Source organism: Rhinolophus ferrumequinum, chromosome 22 (assembly GCF_004115265.2).
Source record: "Rhinolophus ferrumequinum isolate MPI-CBG mRhiFer1 chromosome 22, mRhiFer1_v1.p, whole genome shotgun sequence".
Lineage (NCBI taxonomy): Eukaryota > Metazoa > Chordata > Mammalia > Chiroptera > Rhinolophidae > Rhinolophus > Rhinolophus ferrumequinum.
Genome location: NC_046305.1, coordinates 50,136,202 through 50,157,117, shown reverse-complemented (window position 1 = coordinate 50,157,117; position 20,916 = coordinate 50,136,202). Strand labels below are relative to the sequence as shown.

The 20,916-nt window shown below is 50.3% G+C and overlaps 2 protein-coding genes across 5 annotated transcripts in view; both read left to right on the top strand.

Moving 5' to 3' along the window:
* On the top strand, positions 1 to 7,912 carry PEX11B (peroxisomal biogenesis factor 11 beta). Of its 2 annotated transcripts, XM_033091981.1 has the most exons (5): positions 1 to 2,782; positions 3,430 to 3,445; positions 3,585 to 3,700; positions 4,108 to 4,309; positions 6,713 to 7,912. In XM_033091981.1, exons 1-5 carry the CDS (start codon positions 2,638 to 2,640, stop codon positions 7,116 to 7,118), a joined length of 885 nt encoding a protein of 294 aa, XP_032947872.1. In that variant the 5' UTR covers positions 1 to 2,637; the 3' UTR covers positions 7,119 to 7,912. The 2 variants fall into 2 exon arrangements, with proteins under 2 accessions (XP_032947872.1, XP_032947873.1); XM_033091982.1 differs by lacking the exon at positions 3,430 to 3,445 and having other exon boundaries at positions 955 to 2,782.
* Positions 7,913 to 8,665: 753 nt separating this feature from the next.
* Positions 8,666 to 20,916, top strand: part of ITGA10 (integrin subunit alpha 10) — a 15,303-nt gene continuing 3,052 nt past the window's right edge. The window contains exons 1-27 of one of the 3 annotated variants that reach the window (XM_033093180.1): positions 8,666 to 8,819; positions 10,330 to 10,441; positions 10,662 to 10,771; positions 10,983 to 11,074; positions 11,278 to 11,392; positions 12,118 to 12,245; positions 12,398 to 12,546; positions 13,227 to 13,377; positions 13,583 to 13,748; positions 13,865 to 13,938; positions 14,156 to 14,300; positions 14,488 to 14,636; positions 14,856 to 14,999; positions 15,140 to 15,343; positions 16,177 to 16,307; positions 16,707 to 16,873; positions 16,973 to 17,115; positions 17,518 to 17,631; positions 17,827 to 17,912; positions 18,063 to 18,204; positions 18,376 to 18,468; positions 18,628 to 18,704; positions 18,860 to 18,949; positions 19,333 to 19,417; positions 19,584 to 19,697; positions 19,932 to 20,012; positions 20,159 to 20,272. In XM_033093180.1, the coding sequence (XP_032949071.1) occupies positions 8,768 to 8,819; positions 10,330 to 10,441; positions 10,662 to 10,771; positions 10,983 to 11,074; positions 11,278 to 11,392; positions 12,118 to 12,245; positions 12,398 to 12,546; positions 13,227 to 13,377; positions 13,583 to 13,748; positions 13,865 to 13,938; positions 14,156 to 14,300; positions 14,488 to 14,636; positions 14,856 to 14,999; positions 15,140 to 15,343; positions 16,177 to 16,307; positions 16,707 to 16,873; positions 16,973 to 17,115; positions 17,518 to 17,631; positions 17,827 to 17,912; positions 18,063 to 18,204; positions 18,376 to 18,468; positions 18,628 to 18,704; positions 18,860 to 18,949; positions 19,333 to 19,417; positions 19,584 to 19,697; positions 19,932 to 20,012; positions 20,159 to 20,272 (3,228 nt within the window). In that variant the 5' untranslated portion in view covers positions 8,666 to 8,767. The remainder of the gene's footprint in view (positions 8,820 to 10,329; positions 10,442 to 10,661; positions 10,772 to 10,982; positions 11,075 to 11,277; positions 11,393 to 12,117; positions 12,246 to 12,397; positions 12,547 to 13,226; positions 13,378 to 13,582; positions 13,749 to 13,864; positions 13,939 to 14,155; positions 14,301 to 14,487; positions 14,637 to 14,855; positions 15,000 to 15,139; positions 15,344 to 16,176; positions 16,308 to 16,706; positions 16,874 to 16,972; positions 17,116 to 17,517; positions 17,632 to 17,826; positions 17,913 to 18,062; positions 18,205 to 18,375; positions 18,469 to 18,627; positions 18,705 to 18,859; positions 18,950 to 19,332; positions 19,418 to 19,583; positions 19,698 to 19,931; positions 20,013 to 20,158; positions 20,273 to 20,916) is intronic. The other 2 variants (XM_033093181.1, XM_033093182.1) reach the window with 2 other exon arrangements.

Here is a 20,916-nt window from a genome sequence, read left to right as displayed (position 1 = left end):
CAACATATGGGCAATGCAGAATTTACACAAGAGGATACTAATTTGCAACTAAAAATATCACCTTTTGCACATGTATCATAATGTTACCACTAGTTTGCCATTGAAGCACATGGAAATTGCAGCTGTTAGGTTGTCAGTTGTCCAAACTGTAAGAAAGGATGAAATTCATTTCCTGTGTGATCTTGTGGTCCAGGAGTTTCAATGATTTAGCCAGTCACATAGCTAGTTAATGGTAGAACCTAGACTGAAAAATCACAGCAAAGTAAAACAAGCAAGCAGTGCAACAAAAACAGGCTTCTAACTCCCAGTCCCCACCTAAAATGTGCTTCATATAAATAATGCCTTTTGTACTTGAGGCAACAAGCTGCTTTTTAAAGTTTGGGATCGCAGAGGTCCTGTTTGCAACATACTTTTGGAAGATGTATGTCTTAGAACTATAGTCGGACTAACTTTTTGGTAGAATTCTAATAATGTAAGGATTTACGGATCACATTTTAAATCTGACTACAAGAATAATGCATTATCATTCGAGAGTTTGAAATTTTAGCCCCCTTCCAGACATAATCCTAATCTCGAGATGCTGCTCTACCCACCCCCCATGGTAGTAGTGGTTTTTGTTTTGCAGAAAATTCATATTTAGCTTTTTTCTAGATTCTAGTTCATTTTCATACTGCGATTTTATTAACTGGTACTCAGGTTCAGATGCTCCCTTTGTTTTTTTCCAGTTTTGACACCCAGTCCACAATAAAGCTGGAGTAAAAAATACAAATCTGATTATGTCCCTCTCTACTTTTTACTGTAGTATCTGTCCACTGCCGTCAGGGTAAAGTACAAGCTTAATATTTGTGATCTGACTTCCCCTCCAGGCTCATTACTCACCATTTTCTAGCCCTCAACTTTAGCTGCAACCACTCTTGAGATCCACTGCCCACCCTCCCTAGCATTCCCCCTGTTTTAACTTGTCTAACACCTTCGCGTATCTTTCAAGAATCAAATCTTAGCATCTTTGGGAAGCTTTTCCCGACTGTCCAAGAGTGGGTCAAACACCCCTCGTTACTTAGCTCCTTATGCTCACCTTTAGCATAAGACTTCACTGTACACTGTACTGTCCGGGTTTGTACTAAGTTGTCTCCTGCACTAGTCTACATTTCTCGAAGGCAGGACTTTGTTGCTCTATCTTTAATAGAGCACTTGAATGTACCTGGGGATGCTGCACATTATTTTTTAAATCATGAATGAATATACCACAAAATTTTCCCAAAGCCTCTGGCTTCACTGTCTTCTTTCTAGACCCCATATATGTTTCCTCCCTGCTCTAGAGTTTTGCTGCAACAATCTCCAGAGGAAGGATACAAAAAGGGGGAAGCGAAGTAAAAGCTGAAGGGAAGAAGCATAGATAAAGGGTACTGCTTTTAATTAAGACATAGGCTCTTAACAAGTTAACATGCAATGATCTTAACTAGCAAAAGAATTAGATGCTCCCCCCGACGATTAATGGCTGACCACTGCCAAGCACACCCTTTGTCTCCCTAGGCTCATGTTGCGTGCCCAAATTTATGTCCAGTTTAGCCCTGAGTCCAGACAAGCCACTCAACCTGGGGCAAAGCAAGCGGGAAACTAAGTCCCCTGGCCGCCCCCAGAAGTTTCCCTCCAGCTAAGCGAGGTCCAGGTGGGTGGAGTCGAGCCCAGTGACCACAGGCCCGGAAGCTGCAGCATACATGGCCGTTAGTTTCAGGAACACGAGTGTCTGACATGCGATGTTCCCCGCCAGTCACTGAACAGCGATATTCCGGGTGATATCTAGGGACATAACCACAAGAGTAAACCGGCAGCTGCCAAATGGGCAAACAGTCGCCCTACTGGAGAGAGGCGAAGCTGGCTGCATTGCGGCTGTCACACAGCACGGCCAGTTCCCTCCAGCGGAAGAACAAACAGCACAGCGGTCACTCCCACTCCGACCTTGGCCACAGCAGAGAAGATGGGCAGCTCTGAACCCTCCACCTCCACTCCTGATCCCGCCCAGGCCTCTCCCCCCCGGCACTGCCACCGCCAAAGTGGTGCCATTGCCTGTGGACATCGTGACCTGGAAGGAGAAGGGGGGATGAAGTGTGAGTTTGAAGAGATTAGCTCGGCCACTGATTGTTCACCCTCCTTTTTAGGATCTGGAGCTGGTTATCGCGAAATTCTTCCTAAAGCCTCTGTCGGGACTCTCCATCTGTATTCTGGAGGTCACCTAACCAACTGTCAGGGTTCTGCGGGGAGCCTCGTACTGTCTGGCACTGCCTCTACTTCCACAGGCTTGTGTAGCCCCCAAATCGCTGGACTCGACCGGAGCGGGCGGGCGCGCGCGAGCACGTTGGGGGTGTTCTGCTCGCACCCCCGCGGGTGGGCGGGGGAGCCCTGTGTCGGCGGGCGCGGCGGGATCACTACGGCGCCTTCTTGCCCCGCCCCCACCCCTGCAAGCCCCGCCCTGGGTCCAGAACATTTCAAAGACAATGTGCGGCCCGAGCATGCTTAGGAAATAAGGGACCCCCGGATGAGCCGGCCGACCGAGAGCACAAAAACACGCAGGCCCACCCGCCAGCGCTTCTCCCGAAATTCCGCTTCAGCGCCGTCTCCACCTGCTCTTGTCTGGCGATGTGTGTCCCTCGCGAGGCACCGTTGGGTCGTCCGGGAGGCGTGCCCAGGGGCGGGAGCCGGGCTGCGGAGCCTGCGCTGCTGCTGTCATGGACGCCTGGGTCCGCTTCAGTGCTCAGAGCCAGGCCCGGGACCGGCTGTGCAGGTGCGGCCCCACTAGGAGTGGGGGGAGGGCGGGCAAAGGCAGACCCTCGTGAGCGAGGTCAGGTCCCACTACGGGGGTCAGAAAGGGTCATCTCGGGCGACGGGGGCCCGGACAGACCGCGACGAGCTGATTGGAGCCGGCCGTGAGGAGATGATTCCTTTCTGCGCCCGGGAAAGATGGGGAAACTGAGGCACGAGTGGGCCAGCGGGAGGCCGCTCAGGGTTGCCGTGTCCACATAAGACCAACACTTCCCTCGCTGGGCGGTGGTGAAATGTGGCGCCTTCTCCCCGCGGTGGATGGCGACCCGGACTCTGTCCCCAGAGCTGAGGAGTCGCTCCAAGTTGCGGTGTCCCTCACCCCGCTGTCACCGGGGAGCTCCTCTGCCTCCGCCTTGTCTTCTGGTCTCCCTTCAGCTCGAGGGCCTTGAAATCTCTTAGTTCACCTATTCGGAAGAGTCACCTGTCCCCCAACTCTCCCCACCCCCTCCATATCACGGACATGTCACGCTGATGTGCTTGTGATGGACCCCGCTGCTTTCACTGTCCCCTTCAGTTCTCATCATTGTCAAGTCCCTTATTTTCTCAACTCTTGAGTGCAGCCCACCCCCTCCTGGCTCCTTTTTATCCTTGTGCCTTTGCCTTCCCCTGGCCTGGAGGAGAAGCGGTGAGTTACAGACCTGAAGAGGAGCAAAGGGAGTGGTCCCCACCTGGGAAAGGGGAAGTGCACGGCTGCCTTTTGGAGGACATTTTTGAGGAGGAGGTTAGGGGGGTCTCCACCTCACCTTGTCTGTCCTCTGCTCCAGGGCCGCCCAGTATGCCTGCTCCCTCCTTGGCCATGCGCTGCAGAAGCGTGGGGCCAGTCCTGAGTTACAGAAACAGATTCGACAACTGGAGGGACATCTGAGCCTGGGAAGAAAGCGTAAGTAGCTGTGCCTTTCCTCGTATGACTTCTAGGCTTCCTCCATCCCCAGCTCTTCTCCCTTAGTCCCTCCTTCCTGTTTTTGACCTTCTCCGCCAGTTCTTCTCCCCCCTTTGGCTCTGCACTTATCCTCTACCCATGCATCCCAATTGAGATAAAAGAACGGGAGCAAGAGAATAATGAGGGATTGGAGAGAATGGGGCAAGTTTGACAAAACTAAACTGGGACACAAATTCCTTAAAATTTGAAGTAAAAAAAATGAACTGTTTCTGCTCTTTTAAAAAATTGTTTGTGATTGTTGTTTCCATCACTTGCTCAACTTTACCCTTTTGCCTTTTCTCTCTCTCTACCTTGCTCTTTGTTTGCCTATTTCCAAATCCTTGCTTTTTCTTGCTAATCCCCACTAGTTCTGCGCTTGGGGAACTCAGCAGATGCCCTTGAATCAGCCAAACGAGCTGTGCACCTGTCAGACGTTGTCCTAAGATTCTGCATCACTGTTAGTCACCTCAATCGAGCCTTGTACTTCGCCTGTGACAATGTCCTGTGGGCTGGAAAGTCTGGACTAGCTCCCCGTGTGGATCAGGAGAAGTGGGCCCAGCGTTCGTTCAGGTTTGATATTCTTTTATCCTACAAGACCTTTTGTATTCTCCACACTGCATAGCTTGCCTTTTATGAGAGAAAACTCTCTCAGGGTCTTCCCAGAGTATACACGTCTTAATTAATCACTTGGTTTCCAATCTTCCTTTATATCTTAAACTATCAGAGAATAAGGAATGGGGACAGATGGAAGACAAATGCTCTTCCATAATGAATCAGATTGGGCAAGATAAGACATTATACTGCTTTAATTCTGCTTCTGTCTGTACCATAGGGTACGCCCCTCACTACCTGACCATGCAGCCATTCTAAAAATATTTAGTAAGTGCTTACTGTGATCCAGGCAATAAAGCAAAGAGCCAAACAGATACGGTTTGTGCTCTCACAAAGCTTCTAGTCTAATGGGGGAGTCATTAAAAAAAAATAATAACCTCCCATCCAAGTATTTGTAGAAAAGTACAGGGTATTATGAGATATATAACAAGAGAAGCTAATTTAGATTGAAAGATCAGGGAAGAACACTTTGAGAAAGTAACATTTTAGTTCAGACCTGAAGTTTGAGTAGAAGGTAGACAAAGCGAACAGTAGCAGAGATGCCCTTGCCAAACAGAAATTAGCATGTTCTAAGGCCTTGAACCAAGAAAGACTCTGGGGATTTAGAGAAACAAAAAGAAAGCCAGTGTCATGGACAGTACTGAGCAAAGAACACAATGTTCAAACTGGAGAGATAGGCGGGGGCCAGATCACTTACTTTTAGTCAATAGTAAGATTTTTTTGTTTAGTTTTTTTTATCCTTAAGTACCATGGGTTCTGAGCAGGGATGTGACATAATTCAAATTGTGTTTAAAGAAGATCTCTCTTGCTGCAGTGTGGAAAATGGATTGCAATAGGGCAGGAGGAGATGTCCTAATATGTCCAAGAGTTGATATTGGCTTGGACTCAGGAGCTGGCTGGTAATGAGGATGGAGAGAAATATGATTTGGAAATAAAATTGTCTGTATACGACCATCTGTATTTGGTTTTTGTTTTAGATTATATTAGCATCTTTCGCTCTCTCTTTGTGTGTTGCTTTTCTCTTCATCTCTCTCAGTCATTTGCAGGTATCACATGGCTTATGCTGTATGAGGGCTGAGGATGGAGGCCTGGCTGGAGTAGTATGGGAAAGCAACTACCTAGAAGAGTTTATATGCCACGTTTATTCATTTCATTCATTTATCGAGCTCTTCCTATGTGCAGGCACTGGTGTAGACACAGGGATACAGTGGTAAAGCTGCTATGGTGCTTACGTTGTAATGAGAGGAGACAAAGACAAAGAATAAATAAGAAAAATATCAGGTAGTGGTTAAGTGCTATGCAGGAAATTAAAATAGGGTCATGTGGTAGAGAGTAAACGGCTCGCTACTTTAGAATGGGGGATCAGAGAAGGCCTCTCTGAAAAGGTGACATTTAAGCTCAGACCCAAAGAGCAAGAAAGAACCTGTGAAGATTTTTGGAGGGAAACTATTCCAGGTGGAGGCACTCGGTAGTATAAAGCTCCTAAAGCAAGAACAAGCTTGATGGGATCAAAACACAGTGGTTGAGGGAGAGAAGGGTGTAAGGTGGAGTTAGAGAGGCGGGGTCACATGTTGAGTTCTATAAGCCTGTCTTAGATATCTAGATTTTATTCTAAATGTGACAGGAAGGAAACCATGGAGAGCTGTAAGAAGGGGAGTAATGATGTGAGTTATGTTCATGCCAGCTACTACATGAAATTAGCTTGTTGGGGGCAGGGGGCAAGAGTGGTCATCGAGAGACCAGTTAAAAGACTGAAGTTGTAGTCCAAGCAAGAGATGATGGTGGCTTAGACCGTGGTGGTGGAGTGTAATAGAGAGAGATGCTTGAATTCAGGATGCGTTTTAGAGGTAGGACCATTATTATATTGAGTACTGCTGTCAGGGTGGATTAAAAATTGAAAAAGAGACTGTTCTTAAGGAGTTTCTAATAACAGATTTGGCAAGCCGCTTAATGCTTCTGGGCCTCTTTTTTTTTTTTTTTAACAAAAGGATTGGATTTACATTATAAGATGTCTGACTCTCTGAAACAAGTGAAGCTTGTTCTTTCAAAATAAATTCGTATTACTATAGTTCAAGTTGTGTATGTGCTAATGGATTGCCGAGTGGAAAAATGAAATTTGAGGTTGGTGTTGGATGATTTGATATGCTCATGAATTTTAAGCCAGGATCTTAAGATACACAGAAACTCCTATTAGTTATAGAAAGGGGGGAGGACATTTCTAATAGTGGGTACTAGCATTCTTTTCTGGTGTTCTAATGCGTAATCCCTCTACATTATGGGGGAAGAAAGGTTTGACTGTTCTGTTGGATAAGTGAAGTGGGTCCACGTGCCTTTACTGAAGCTTCTTCCTGTGTATCTCAGGTATTATCTGTTTTCCCTCATCATGAATTTGAGCCGGGATGCTTATGAGATTCGCCTACTGATGGAACAAGAGTCTTCAGCTTGTAGCCGGCGACAGAAGAGTTCTGGAGGAGGAGTCCCAGGAGGAACTGAAACGGGGGGACCTGGAGGTCCGGGGAGTCCAGCAGGATCCCTGCCCCGACTGGCTCTGAAGCTTCAGCTCCGATTCCTGCTCCTGGCTCGGGTCCTTCGAAGCCATCCCCCCCTTCTGTTGGATGTGGTCCGAAATGCCTGCGATCTCTTCATTCCACTGGACAAACTAGGCCTCTGGCGCTGTGGCCCTGGGGTTGTGGGGCTTTGTGGCCTCGTGTCCTCCATCCTGTCTCTTCTCACCCTAATCTGTCCTTGGCTACGACTCAAGCCCTGATACTCTGGTACAGGATAAGGAGGGGCCCTGAATTGGTAAGATGGAGTCTTAGATCGTCTCCAACGTACCAGCCTCCTTGGTTAAAGTTAAAATCCAGAGAGTTTGGGGTAGAAGGAAGAGCTTTGGGGAAAATGAGGTGAGGCAAGGTAACTTCTGTAGTCAGCAGGATGATTCTAATGTTCAGATCTGCGGGAGCTTTGGTTCTTTTCCTCCTCCATTGCATCGTCCGTGTCTCTCTTGACTCTTCACTTTGTCTCTCATAAGTCTATTTAAGATTCTCTCTCTCGGCAACTTTTTTGCCTTCTCAGTCCCCTGTCTCAGTCCTAGGAATCTGGTCAGCAGCAGAATTGCTTTTTGGTAGGGGAGTAGAAGGTGTGGTCTGTAAAACTCTAATTGCCTTCTTTTTCCTGACAAAGGTGGTTTGTGGCAGATTTTACCCTTTTAAACTCCAAATCATAATTTAAAGGCTTTATGTCCCAGCGGACTCTTCCCTCGTGCACCAGAATTGGTTTGATGCTTCCTTCACCTCCCTGATGTCTACCTCACCAACCTCCCTTGTGACTTGACCCGTATGCTTCCTACTACTCACACCTGCAGATTTCTGCGTACACTTTCATTTCAGGGCTTTGTTCCTAGCCTATTCTTACCCCTTCTTTGCCTATCCAGAATGATGCTGTGTCTAGCATCTTGCTGTAAATATTGTACAATGATTCTGTGTAAATAGCTGGGACCCGTGCCCACAATAGAGAGCAAGCCTTCTAGGTCAGCAAATTAAAGATCACTTTGCTTATTGATGTTTCGTTTGGTCCTATGTGTTCTGGTTATCTGAGGCCCTGATTCCTGTTTATTTAGGTTTTCCATGGAGTTAGCCCTGGCATCTTCACCCACAGACTTTCATTGAGCTTCTAAACTATGCAGAGCATAATGCTAGATGGTAGAGCTACAGAAAGCTAAGAATCGCCATGATTCCAACTTCAGACATTTACAGCCTACTTGGGAAGATGGGGGGCGGGGTCTAATGTTAAAGTAATTATACTGATTCCACAAAAAATACCCCACATCAGTTCATATTTTATAGTCCCTTCAAACACTGATGTCACAAGGCAGCATAGACTAAGAGCCACAAACAGAACTAAGTGGCGTGGGGCTGGTCAGGCTTAGTCTGTGTCTTCACATTGGGACTCCCTTGGGTGGGTGCGGAAATTTTATCACTTATCAGCTTTTTCGTTTTCCATATCTCAGATTGACATAAATAAGGTTAGGAAGTAAAAAGTATCTATCTCCCTCTCCTGCTTTCTATTCTAAACCCAAAGAAAACATGACTACCTGGCAACAATAAAGGATAGAAAAAAGAAAAAAACAAGAAGAAAAAAAGGGAACAAACACCACTGTGTTCTGGTTGGGTTTTGAGATGACGCCTCCAGGGGGCAGCACCGAGGCAGAGAAGGAGACCAAGATCCCTCAGCCCTTCGTTGCGCTTGGTCTGGGGCTCCCCACCGCTCCCCACCATCACTCCTCCCATTCCTTCCAACTTTATTTTTAGCTGCCAGTGGGAGGGGGCAGGATGGGAGGGAAAGTAAAGAAAACAGAAAAAGGAGAGAGTGACAGAGGCACCGAGGACTTTTCACAGGGACAGAGAACAGCCAGGCATGGAGCGCCCCTTCATCTCCCACCTGTTCTTGCCCCTGATGTTCCTGACAGGTGAGGGAGGATAACTTCTTGGTTTCTGGTGGGAATGAAAGATGTGTGGATTGTTTGTCATTGGGACCTTTAAGGTCGAAATTCTTCGGGAGTTCGGGTGAGCTCCTTCGGGTGAGAGGTTAACACTGGTTCTACGTCTGTGTGTGTGTGTGTGTGTGTGTGTGTGTGTGTGCGCGCGCGCGCGTGTGCGTGTTTACATTCTCATGCCCACACCATATGACTGCTTCCATACTGAGACTGGGAGAGCCTTGTGTAAGATTTGTGTCCAATTGTCTACAACCTTTGCCCTAAACCCTGGAGAAGTGAGGGGACCAAGAAGAAACATGATGTGAACTTTCACGTGGCTAGTCTGATTCCTGTTACCCTCCTCCCTGCTTCTCCCTACCCTTGGTGGTCTCTGGGGCCAGAGGCATAACCGACTGTGTGGTCGGAATTCTGGGTTTAACCAATGAGCTACAGTTCCTGGTCATACAGCCCTGCCTGTTTCCTCGATGCCAAAAGGCTCACATACAAAACACCTTTCTGAAAAGGAGCATGATCTGAGACAGAGCTAGAGCCATCGGTGGTAGTGGTGGTGGGGTGGCCTGAGAGGGGGTCACTGAGAAGGAAGGAGCAACACACAGGGACAGAACCATGGGAGGGACCAGAGGCCTGGAATTTTTCCTCACCAGTGCCCTGTAATCTTCGTTTCCTAAAATATCAGCTCTGATTTGAAAGGGATCGAGGTTGGGAGGGAAGAATCAGCCAGGACATGACTGGGGGGGTCTTTAGAGTGGGTTGAGAGGTAAGGAAGAGATTCAGGTAACTGGGGGGCAGTTGGGAGGGCGTATGAGTTAGAACGGAGGGGAAACTTTGGGGTGAAGGGACACTTGGTAAGGATGGATGGCAAACCATGTGTGTGGGCAGGCGAGTGACCCCACCCAGTTAATTACCACGGAGGTTTCCAGAGCTGGAATCAACCAGAGACCTAGACACTGGAGAATGAATGTGAGCATGTAACAATGACACTGGGAGTCAAGAAGAGATGGAAAGAGAAGGAGAGACCCAGACATGTTGTGCTCCCTGGTCTCCTCTTGTTCTCCCAATGCTCCTGGGTTTGGGGAGAATTTGGAAGGAATAGTTGTAGGGCTCCAGAAAGGCCCTCTCCCTCTTTTGACCCTCACAGTTTGGGGAAGAGGATGCGTAGGACGAATGATGTGGAAAAGAGGAACTTGACCCTTCCAGACATGTCTGTAAATGAGATTTCAGGGGTGGGAATGGAAATACAGCTGTGCACTAACATGGCAGAGGGCCCCAGGTTAGACAGCTGGACTCAAACACAGGAAGGAGATCATCCTTGCTTGGAACTCTGAATACATGACATTGACAGAGGCCAGGACAACTGATGAGTAATAAGCCGGGAGACAGACTGACATCAAAGCATTCCCTTCATGGCGTCTCTCTGGTTGTACCCGTCTGGGCATTCATTAGCCTCTCTGCTTCGCGCTAACCTACCATCCTGGCTCCCTAGGTCTCTGCTCTCCCTTTAACCTGGACGCGCATCACCCACGCCTATTCCCAGGGCCACCCGAGGCTGAATTTGGATACAGTGTCTTACAACATGTTGGGGGTGGACAGCGATGGTGAGGAGGAAAGCAGAGGGCTGTGGGATGGGGACTGACAGAGCTGTTACAGGGGAGGCGAGGTAGATGGGAATGTAAACTAATCTTTTGGAAGAGACTGAGGGATGTTTGGTATTTTGGAAATTGCCGGAGCTCTAGATTTCCCACCCCCATGCCCTTTCCCTCTGGCCTATCTCAAAGTCATGCTCACCCGATGCTTATATTCATGTCCTCCTCCCAGGATGCTGGTGGGTGCCCCCTGGGATGGGCCTTCAGGCGACAGAAGGGGAGACGTTTACCGATGCCCCGTAGGGGGCTCCCACAATGCCCCATGTGCCAAGGGCCACTTGGGTAAGAAGATGCCTCAATCTTCCACTTCTAACCCCTAACCTTGATACGCTAGTAGCTTTGACCCCTCATACCTCACTTTATTCAAGCCAGTATCCCACATACTCCCTGTCCCTGACTCTATCCTGATCTCATCCTCTTCCAAAATCGCCCTGAACTCAAGGACCCCATCTGTGACCCCATGACCTCATTCTCTTCCACCCCCTCCCACCAGGTGACTATCCACTAGGCAATTCATCTCGTCCTGCTGTGAATATGCACTTGGGGATGTCTCTACTAGAGACAGATGGTGATGGAGGATTCATGGTGAGTTAAGGAAAGGGTCTCTGAGGGTTTGCGGCAGAGGATAGAGCAGTAGAGGAAGGGAAACTGGTCTGGTCAAGGAGTTAAAAACCCTAGAAAGCAAGGAGGGGAATCTCGGGGAGTGGTCGCAATGCCTCCTCCTGGGAGCATGTTCTGAGGGTGCTCTCACAAGCCTTGGAGTAACTGTTTCCCCCATCCATCCCCAGGCCTGTGCCCCTCTCTGGTCTCGGGCTTGCGGCTCCTCTGTCTTCAGTTCTGGGATATGTGCCCGTGTTGATGCTTCGTTCCGGCCCCAGGGAAGCCTGGCACCCACTGCGCAACGTGAGCCAGAAGAAGGGCCTGAGGACTCAGTCCTCAGAACGGAGTGTAGGGTGGGAAAAAGATGGGGCAACAGCATATGATGCTTGACAGGGGGCCTGCATGGCTGTCCTCACTGCTACCTAATGTGCCTGCATAAGCTCCATGTTTCCTAACAGATTAGAATTCAGACTCTGCCAGGGAATCAAGACTCCATGAACTGGTCAAACCATCTTCAAGAACTCAGCTCTCTCTACCTCCCTTCCCATCTTTGGCCCTAGCGTTTACCTCACCACTCTCCAGTGTGTCATCGATTTTTATACCTCCACCTCCTTTTGTTGAAAGAGTTCACCCAAATACCCAAATGCCTTTCCTTATATTCTCCTCTCCTCAAACACCTTCAGTCTCCAATATCTCCTTAGTTGCGGCCTCCTTTGATTCCCCACCATCAGCACTGACCCTCTTTTGTTCTCCCACAGCAGAGGGCGGCTCTATATTTCTACCTAGTGTTTAATTCTTTCTTTGTGATTTCAGTAAATTGCACGTATGCCCCTCTCCTCTTTTATTCCTTTCTACATTTACCCAGAGCCTGGCAGACTCTCTTCCTTGCATGTCAGAAGTGCCTAATAAATGTTTCAATTGAGTGTGTCCTGCCCTTGGAGGGCGAATGTACCCTCCTCCCTTGTTGGCCCCATGCCCTTGGATAACCTTGGACCCGTCTGTTCTCCATCACACGCCCGTCCCCCTAGGCTGCCCCACATACATGGATGTTGTCATCGTCTTGGACGGCTCCAACAGCATCTACCCCTGGTCTGAAGTTCAGACTTTCCTGCGAAGACTCGTGAGCAGACTGTTTATTGACCCGGAGCAGATACAGGTAAGAGAAGGCAATACGGCCGGGCGTGGACGGGGAGAGGAGTTAAGTGTAGGCCGTGTCTTCCAGGTGCTCATCTCCCCTCCCTCGCGTGCTTTCTTCTCCCTCCCCACCTCCAAACACACATTTCCTTTGACTGCACATTTTATTCTCAGGTGGGACTGGTGCAGTACGGCGAGAGCCCTGTACATGAGTGGTCCCTGGGAGATTTCCGAACCAAGGAAGAAGTGGTGAGAGCAGCAAGGAACCTGAGTCGGCGAGAGGGACGAGAAACGAAGACTGCCCAAGCAATAATGGTGGCCTGGTGAGGCATTGGAAAGGGGTGTGTGGGAGACCAGAGTGAGGAGGGCCTAGGAGGGTTAGGGGAGGGTTTAGAGGGCAGTGTGTACTCTAGGGTTCAGTGTGTACCCAAGGTGCTTTGCGTGCTCATCTTGGCATGCACACTAATGGTGGGTGGGAGAACGCTGATTGGGCCGTCATTGCACTCCCTCTCGTCACATTTCTACAAAATATCTATGTCTGTGTCTCTCCATGTTTCTGCTTTAGTCGTCTCTGCAGACAGAACTCTCTTTCTCTGTCCTTCCACTCCCGCTTTAATCTTGACTCTCAGGTTCTCCACTACTCATGACCTAACCCACTTTCCAAACGTGGTTCAAACTTTCTGGGGAGATGCGCCTGACCTAACCGTTCTCCTTTCTTCTACATTCCCTTATTATCTGTCCTCCCAAATGCAATATTTGCTGAATGAATCTAGCAATGAATGGATTTTGTTCTTATTTGCATTGATGATACGCTGCTCTATATGTTCGATGACATTCAAGCATTGAACTCCTACTGTGTGCCAGTCTCCATGCTAGCCACCGTCGGGGCGATGGTCCAAAAGGCAAGATGCCTGACCTCGGTGAACCGCCGACGGAGTTAAGTCCTGCGTGTGGGTATCTGTGTACACTCGATCACACCTTACTCCTTTCTCTCTCTTCTTAGCACAGAAGGATTCAGTCAGTCCCATGGGGGCCGACCAGAGGCTGCCAGGCTACTGGTGGTGGTCACTGATGGAGAATCACATGATGGAGAAGAGCTTCCCACAGCGCTAAAGGCCTGTGAGGCTGGAAGAGTGACACGCTATGGGATTGCTGTAAGACTCTACTTTGGATCTGGAAGGGTGGAGGGGGGTGGGGACGGTGACATTGAGGACTGGGGACTTGAGGGAAACAGGCAGGAACCACTCCCCAGACCTCAGCCACATTTCCTGTCCTTCGATGAGTTGGCTGTGTTCTGTACCAGCTCTAACATCTCACTCCGCACAGCTAATAGACCCCACCTTGACCTCCTGACCCCAGGTCCTCGGTCACTACCTCCGGAGACAGCGAGATCCCAGCTCTTTCCTGCGGGAAATCAGAGCAATCGCCAGTGATCCAGACGAGAGATTCTTCTTCAATGTCACAGACGAAGCTGCACTGACTGACATTGTGGACGCACTCGGAGACCGGATTTTTGGCCTTGAGGGTAATGATCACCCTGGAGAAACAGAGGCCAGGGTGGGGTGCGGTCCTAGAGTAAGTTCAGTAGGTCAAAGGTGGAACTGTCTTCCCTGATGTTGCCGATGTTTTCTCATGCTCAAGGATCCCATGGAGAAAATGAAAGCTCCTTTGGGCTGGAAATGTCTCAGATTGGTTTCTCTACTCATCGGCTAAAGGTTGGACAGACTCGATTCCTCTATAACCCCTCTCGACCTCTGACTCCTTCCAACCTCTGACTCAGATAACTTCAACCCCAGGGCTCTTCTAGATTCTTCCTTTAACGATATGCATGCTGATCTGCTCATGCCTTTCCAACTGACCCCAGCATACCCTCAGTGACCCTCTCACTCCCGGAGAGTCTTGTCAGTGACCCTTTCTGGTTCTGTCCTACAGGATGGGATTCTCTTTGGGATGGTGGGGGCCTATGACTGGGGGGGCTCAGTGTTATGGCTTGAAGATGGTCACCGCCTTTTCCCCCCACGCACGGCCCTGGAAGATGAGTTCCCCCCTGCACTGCAGAACCACGCAGCCTACCTGGGTGAGTAGCAGAGTGCAGGCCATTGGGAGGTGGGGGAAGGCTCCCATGGTGGAGGGTATGAGGTACGCCCCCTTAAATCCTGAAGTTTTTCACTGATCTCCTGCTGCTCTCCTTGAGACCTCCTCCTGTGCCTTTAGGGACCCTCCCAATTGACCTGTCTTCTTTCCCTTTCACCCCTGATTTCTAGGTTACTCTGTTTCCTCCATGATTTTGCGGAGTGGACAACGCCTCTTTCTTTCCGGGGCTCCTCGGTTTAGACATCGAGGAAAGGTCATTGCCTTCCAGCTTAAGAAAAATGGGGCTGTGAGGGTCTCCCAGAGCCTCCAGGGGGAGCAGGTAGGGCATCCAAGGAAGGGTGGGACCCTCGGATCCCTCCCGAGGAAATCCGGCTGTGGGGGAAGAGAGTAGAGGGGCAAGAGGGGGGCCTGAAGAGTCTGTGCCGAATGCTGGTTGGCTGAGTCTGTCAAGGGTGTGAGGACCTGATTGACAAGCTGGTGGGTGCTTCCCACTTGTCCACAATCACCTTCCCTTTCCTCTGGAATCACCACTCCCCAGATTGGCTCATACTTTGGCAGTGAACTCTGCCCATTGGATACGGATGGGGATGGAACAACTGATGTCTTACTTGTGGCTGCCCCCATGTTCCTGGGACCTCAGAACAAGGAGACAGGACGTGTTTATGTGTACCTGGTGGGCCAGGTGAGACTTGCTGGGCTCCCCTAGAACTTATTTGCAAGGGGTGGAGGGAGGCAGGAAGGGAAGGCGCATACATTTGAGGGCTGGCTGAGAGGTGGGGCCTATCGCATCAGCACCTTCTCTCTTTCCCTTGTCTCACCCAGCAGTCCTTGCTGACGCTCCAGGGAACGCTTCAGCCAGAACCCCCTCAGGATGCTCGGTTTGGCTTTGCCATGGGTGCCCTTCCTGATCTGAACCAAGATGGTTTTGCTGATGTGGCTGTGGGGGCGCCCCTGGAGGATGGGCACCGTGGGGCACTGTACCTGTATCACGGGACCCAGCATGGCGTCAGGCCCCGTCCTGCCCAGGTCAGGCGTGCTCACATAAAGCAGGGGCAAGGTGGGGGGAAGGGAAAGGGAGCTGTGCTCTTTGCTTATCAGTGCTCCCCTGGACTTGAGACCCCAACTGAATCAGTGCTTTTTTATCAGCACAGTAGCCCCCCGTATTGATGGGGGACCCCCAGTGGATGCCTGAAACCGCAGATAGTACCAAATTCTATATATATAGTTACATGTGTTTTCCTATACATACATACCTACGATAAAATTTAATTTATAAATTAGGCATAGTAAGAGATTAACAACAATAATTAATAAGAGCAGAATAATTATAACAACACACTGTAATAAAAGTTGTGTGGATGTGGCATTATTAAGGAAAATAAGGGCTGCTTGAACACCAGCAGTGGGATGAAGTCACAGCTGATCTGATAACTAAGATGGCTGCTAAGTATCTAACAGGCAGGGAGCGTGTCCAGCGTGGATATGCTGGACAAAGGGATGATTCATGTCCCAGGCAGGGCAGAGTTGGACGGCGTGAGATTTCATCACTCTACTCAAAACAGTGCTCAGTTTAAAACTTATGAATTGGTCATTTCTGGAATTTTCCATTAAACATTTTCGGACCATGGTTGACCACGGGGAACAGCGGAAAGTGAAACCGTGTATAAGGCGGGACTACTGTAGACAAAAAGGTGAGGGAGTGGGGGAGGATACAGGTTGCTGTACTAGGGACTCCTGAACACAGGCAAGTTTCTCTAATTTCTTCCCATGCCTGATGGGAGGATTAGAAAGAGCCAGGTGGGCGGCCTGGGAAAGCAGGTGTGTGAGTCCCGGCTCAGTCTCCCCTCTCTTCCTCTCAGCGGATTGCTGCTATCTCCATGCCACAGGCCCTCAGTTACTTTGGTCGGAGTGTGGATGGCCGGCTAGATCTGGATGGAGACGACCTGGTGGATGTGGCTGTGGGTGCCCAAGGGGCAGCCATCCTGCTCAGGTGAGCAGTGCCATCTCAGGTAGCAGTGGACCGCATAGCACAGCGATGAAAAGCAAGGGCTTGGGAGTCACAGGCTTCGATTTGGATTTCTTGGTCAACTTACTCTGTGCGTCCATTTCCTAGTTTACAAAATGGGAAGAATAACGTACATAACGTGTAGGCTTATTGTGAGGATTAAATGTGATGACCCTATAACAATCTTCACACAGTGCCTTGCTCATGACGAGTGCTTATTAAATGTTAGCTGTTATCTTACTTCTGTCAGAGGTTCAGGGGTGGGTGACACGTGCTCCTAACCCCTTATTCTTTCCTTTGACCTCAAGGAGGTAAACACTGAGAGTGGCCTTTCTCACAGACTTTCCTCCTACTGCTAGAATTTCTTTCCCACTCTGTTCCTAGCTCCCGGCCCATTGTCCACCTGGCGCCTTCACTGGATGTGACCCCGCCGGCCATCAGTGTGGTTCAAAGGGACTGCAGGCGCCGAGGCCAGGACGCAGCCTGCTTTTCGGCAGCCCTTTGCTTCCAAGTGACGTCCCGCACTCCTGGCCGCTGGGATCGCCGCTTCTGTGAGTGACTTCCATGCATCCGAGGCAGCTGTCAACCCCTTCCCTACCTGCCTTGGTCTCTGGACCCTCTCCACCCTCACTCTTGCCTGCCCCATTCAGATATGCGGTTCACAGCGTCACTGGATGAGTGGACCGCTGGGGCCCGTGCAGCGTTTGATGGCTCTGGCCAGAGGCTGTCCCCTCGGCGGCTCCGGCTCAGTGTGGGGAATGTCACTTGTGAGCAGCTGTATTTCCATGTGCTGGTGAGGAGGGGACTGGAACTGCTTTGCATCAGGGCCTGGGAGTGAGGGGAAGGCTGGATAAGAGGAGGAATTTCTGCTGGATTAGCAAGAAAGCCAGGGAGGTGAGCAAGCTCAGACTTTGGAGTCAGGCTGACCTGCCGGTGCTGCCACCTGTGCCATGTGGCAAGTCACATAACCTGCAAACCTCAGTTTCCTCACCTGCCAAGAGGTGTTAATAATAATAAGTACGTCGTAGGACTTGTATTAGAAGTAAATGGGACGATATTGACAATACCTCTGGACAGTGCCTGGCACACAGAAAATGCTCAATAAATGATCGGTGTCATTATCACATTCCGCCAGGGGGCTGAGCTGTACCCCTAAGCCTGGCTGCCCATAATCTTTGCCTCTGGTTTCCCTCAGGATACATCGGATTACCTTCGGCCGGTGGCCTTGACTGTGACCTTCGTTTTGGACAACACCACAAAGCCAGGACCTGTGCTGGACGAGGGCTCGCCCACCTCCATACGAAAGCTGGTCAGCTGCGCTAAGCCCTATCCCCGGGACCCAATACTGCCCTTCTCAGTGAATTCAAGAGAAAGAGGAGGGAGGAGACATGAGATCATGGTGACATCTGACCTGGGCACCCACACTTCTCTTTCCACTTTTCCCCAGTTGTATTCCTTTCTCCTTGCCTTCCTCTCAGCCCTCAGCCTCTTCCCTCTCCTCTAGGTCCCCTTCTCGAAGGACTGTGGCCCTGACAATGAATGCATCACAGACCTGGTGCTTCGAGCTAATATGGACATCAGAGGCTCCAGGTGGGATGGGCGTGAACTGGCCAAACCAGCGTGACCCGAGCCAGACAGGAAGGGGCTTGAAGGGAGCTGGAGGGTCGTTTCTTGCCCAGGAAAACAGAAGTGAGGTTTTTGGCACCCTGTCCACTCCTGAGCTCTTATCCACCCTCCTAGGAAGGACCCGTTCCTGGTTCGAGGCGGTCGTCGGAAAGTGCTGGTATCAGCAACTCTGGAGAACAGGAAGGAAAATGCCTACAACACTAGCCTGAGTCTCAGCTTCTCTAGAAACCTCCATCTGGCCAGTTTCACGCCTCAGGTACCCTTGGGGAAGAGGGTTTGGGAGGAGATGGGGAAGGAGGAGGAAGGAGACGGGGGTATTGTCCTCAGCTGCCAGGGGCTCTAGAGAAAGGCTCAGTGTTGAGGGGCTGCAGGCAGGAGAGCAGCGGTCGCCCCAGCTCCAGCCTCCACCCCCGTTTCTCGCTCTCAGAGGGACAGGCCGGTGAAGGTGGAATGTGCAGCCCCTTCTTCTCATGGCCGGCTCTGCAGTGTGGGGCATCCTGTCTTTCAGACCGGAGCCAAGGTAAGTTGGGGTCCAGGATGAGAAAGGGGCTCTGGGAGACCAGGGGCTGGAATCGCTGAGGCCTGGGCGTTTGGGGAACGAGGCACACGAGGGCTTCCGTTCCTCTGTCGTCGCCCTGTGAAGAGGAATCTACCCTGACCCCATGTCCCTGGCCCCCAGGTGACCTTTCTGCTAGAGTTTGAGTTTAGCTGCTCTTCCCTCCTGAGCCAGGTCCTTGTGAGGCTGACTGCTACCAGGTGAGAACAAAGGGCCCTCCCCCGAGTCCTCTGCAGCTGAGTCTGGGGGTTGGTCATGGTAGGGGTGTTGGGGGAGGGGGATGAACGGCACTGACTCCTCTGCTCCAGAGAGGGGTGTGTGAGAGGGATGTGAGCCTCTCCCCCTGACTCCACAGCAATAGTCTGGAGAGCAATGGGACCCTGCAAGACAATACAGCCCAGACCTCGGCCTACATCCAGTACGAGCCTCACCTCCTCTTCTCTAGGTATGGCTGAGCTCCCCCTGGAACCCCGTTCTGACCCCAGACTCGTGTGGTTCAGTGTCCCCCAACCCTTGGGGTTGCTCCGTCTTTTTGGCTTCAATCCCACTCATGTGGAACCTTCTCTTTGAAGCGTCTTACTTTCTTCCTAGGTATAGGACTTTGCTGGGCCCTGGGTAGTGGAGCTGGAACGGGGGGGTATGGGTTGTGGCCCTAAAGTTTGTGCCAAGTCTATGTCACGTCCCATTTCTGTCTTCTCTGTGTATCCCTGTCTCTTTACACATGTGCTGGCCCTGTCTTCCCCGAATCCATGGATATGTGTGGACCCTGTGCCTCTGTGTCTCTATCATGGCTGTGACCGTGGATTTCCTGACATGGTATCCACTCAGTGAATCCACTCTTCACCGCTATGAGGTTCACCCTTATGGGACCCTCCCCGTGGGTCCTGGCCCTGAATTCAAAACCACGCTTAGGGTGAGAAGCTGGAGGGGGGCAGCTTGGCATGAGGAGGGGGCGGGGAGTTGTCCTGGGAAAAGACAGGAAGAGTCTCTTAGATTTCAGTGGTATCCAGAGTAAAGGGGAACAGATGAGGCGGGGTCTTCTGTTTCCCGCCTCTTCCCATTTCCCATCCTCCTCTCAGGTTCAGAACCTTGGCTGCTATGTGGTCAGTGGCCTCATCATCTCGGCCTTCCTTCCAGCTGTGGCCCGTGGGGGCAGTTACTTCCTGTCACTGTCTCAGGTCATCACTACCAATGTGAGTCTGGGCTAGGGTTATGTGGAGCCCTCCGTCCTCGATCCGGTGGACTCACCAGTTCCCTGTCTGCTGGGTCACTGCTCTCAGGGCTCCTCCCCCTGGGGACCTCTCTTTGACATACGTGACTTCTTTGAGAAGAAAGGGATTACCCCACTGTGGGCGGTATGCGGCTGCTCAGCCTGGCATGGCTGGCCTCTCACCATCAAGAGTCCCTCAAGTTGGATCTTCCCGTAGGCAAGCTGCACAGTGCAGAACCTGACTGAGCCCCCAGGGCCCCCAGTACATCCAGAGGAACTTCAGCACACAAGCAGACTGGTATGAGTCATAAGCTGGTGAAGAAGGTGTCCAGAGTGGGGGAGCAGCAGAGTTTGGAGCCTTGGGATGGGGGGGGGGTGGAGCCTGGAGTGGGAAGTGGGGCATCTTTCCACCCCAGCTCCTGATCCGTCTCTCTCTTCTGGTAGAATGGGAGCAATACTCGGTGTCAGGTCGTGAGGTGCCACCTCGGGCGGCTCGCAAAGGGGTCCGAGGCCTCTGTTGGACTACTGAGGCTGGTTCACAATGAATTTTTCCGGAGGGTAAAACTTTCATTTCCTATTACCCTCCCCTTCTGCTCCTATCTGGACCTTGAGCGTAGGCTTTGGAAGTAAACAAACCCATATTTAAGTCCCAGCTTTGCTTCTTGCTAGCCGTTGGACCTCGAGCGAGTTATTTCATCTCTCTACGCTTCTTTCTCCTCATCTCTAAAAGGGGGAAGATAATACCTATTTTAAGGGGTTATTGTAAAGAAGAAATGAATAATGAGATGGGCTCATTAAAAGCTAGTTATTATCATTGTATTTTCCTCCATTTATCATCCCTTAGTTCTATATCAATAATCAATCAACATTGATAGGGCACCTAAATTCAATCAATAATCCACCTAGGATCTACTATATAAAAGGTCCTATGCTAGGTAGACACTCTCTACCAAAGAGAGATAAAGAGAGAACCAGACTTAGAGAAGGACGGTCCTTCTTTCCCCAACATTTAATACCATGCTTAACACATTGTAGGAACTTAATATGTTTTTGTAAAATGAATGAATACATAGTTGCTATCACACGCAGGATACGTATTGGAGAGTAGCTGGCGGTAAGATTCTATAGTTGACAGGGATTTGGATTATGCAAGTTCTCTATAGACATTGAACTTAATATGATTGGCAGTCAGGAGTCAGGGT

Bases quoted from the DNA above. Each gene is read 5' to 3' on its own strand.
- PEX11B (XM_033091981.1), top strand. From the start codon at position 2,638: ATGTGTGTCCCTCGCGAGGCACCGTTGGGTCGTCCGGGAGGCGTGCCC. The intron at 3,701-4,107 runs GTAAGTAGCTGT...AATCCCCACTAG, and splicing joins TCTGAGCCTGGGAAGAAAGC to TTCTGCGCTTGGGGAACTCA. The intron at 4,310-6,712 runs GTTTGATATTCT...TGTGTATCTCAG, and splicing joins TGGGCCCAGCGTTCGTTCAG to GTATTATCTGTTTTCCCTCA.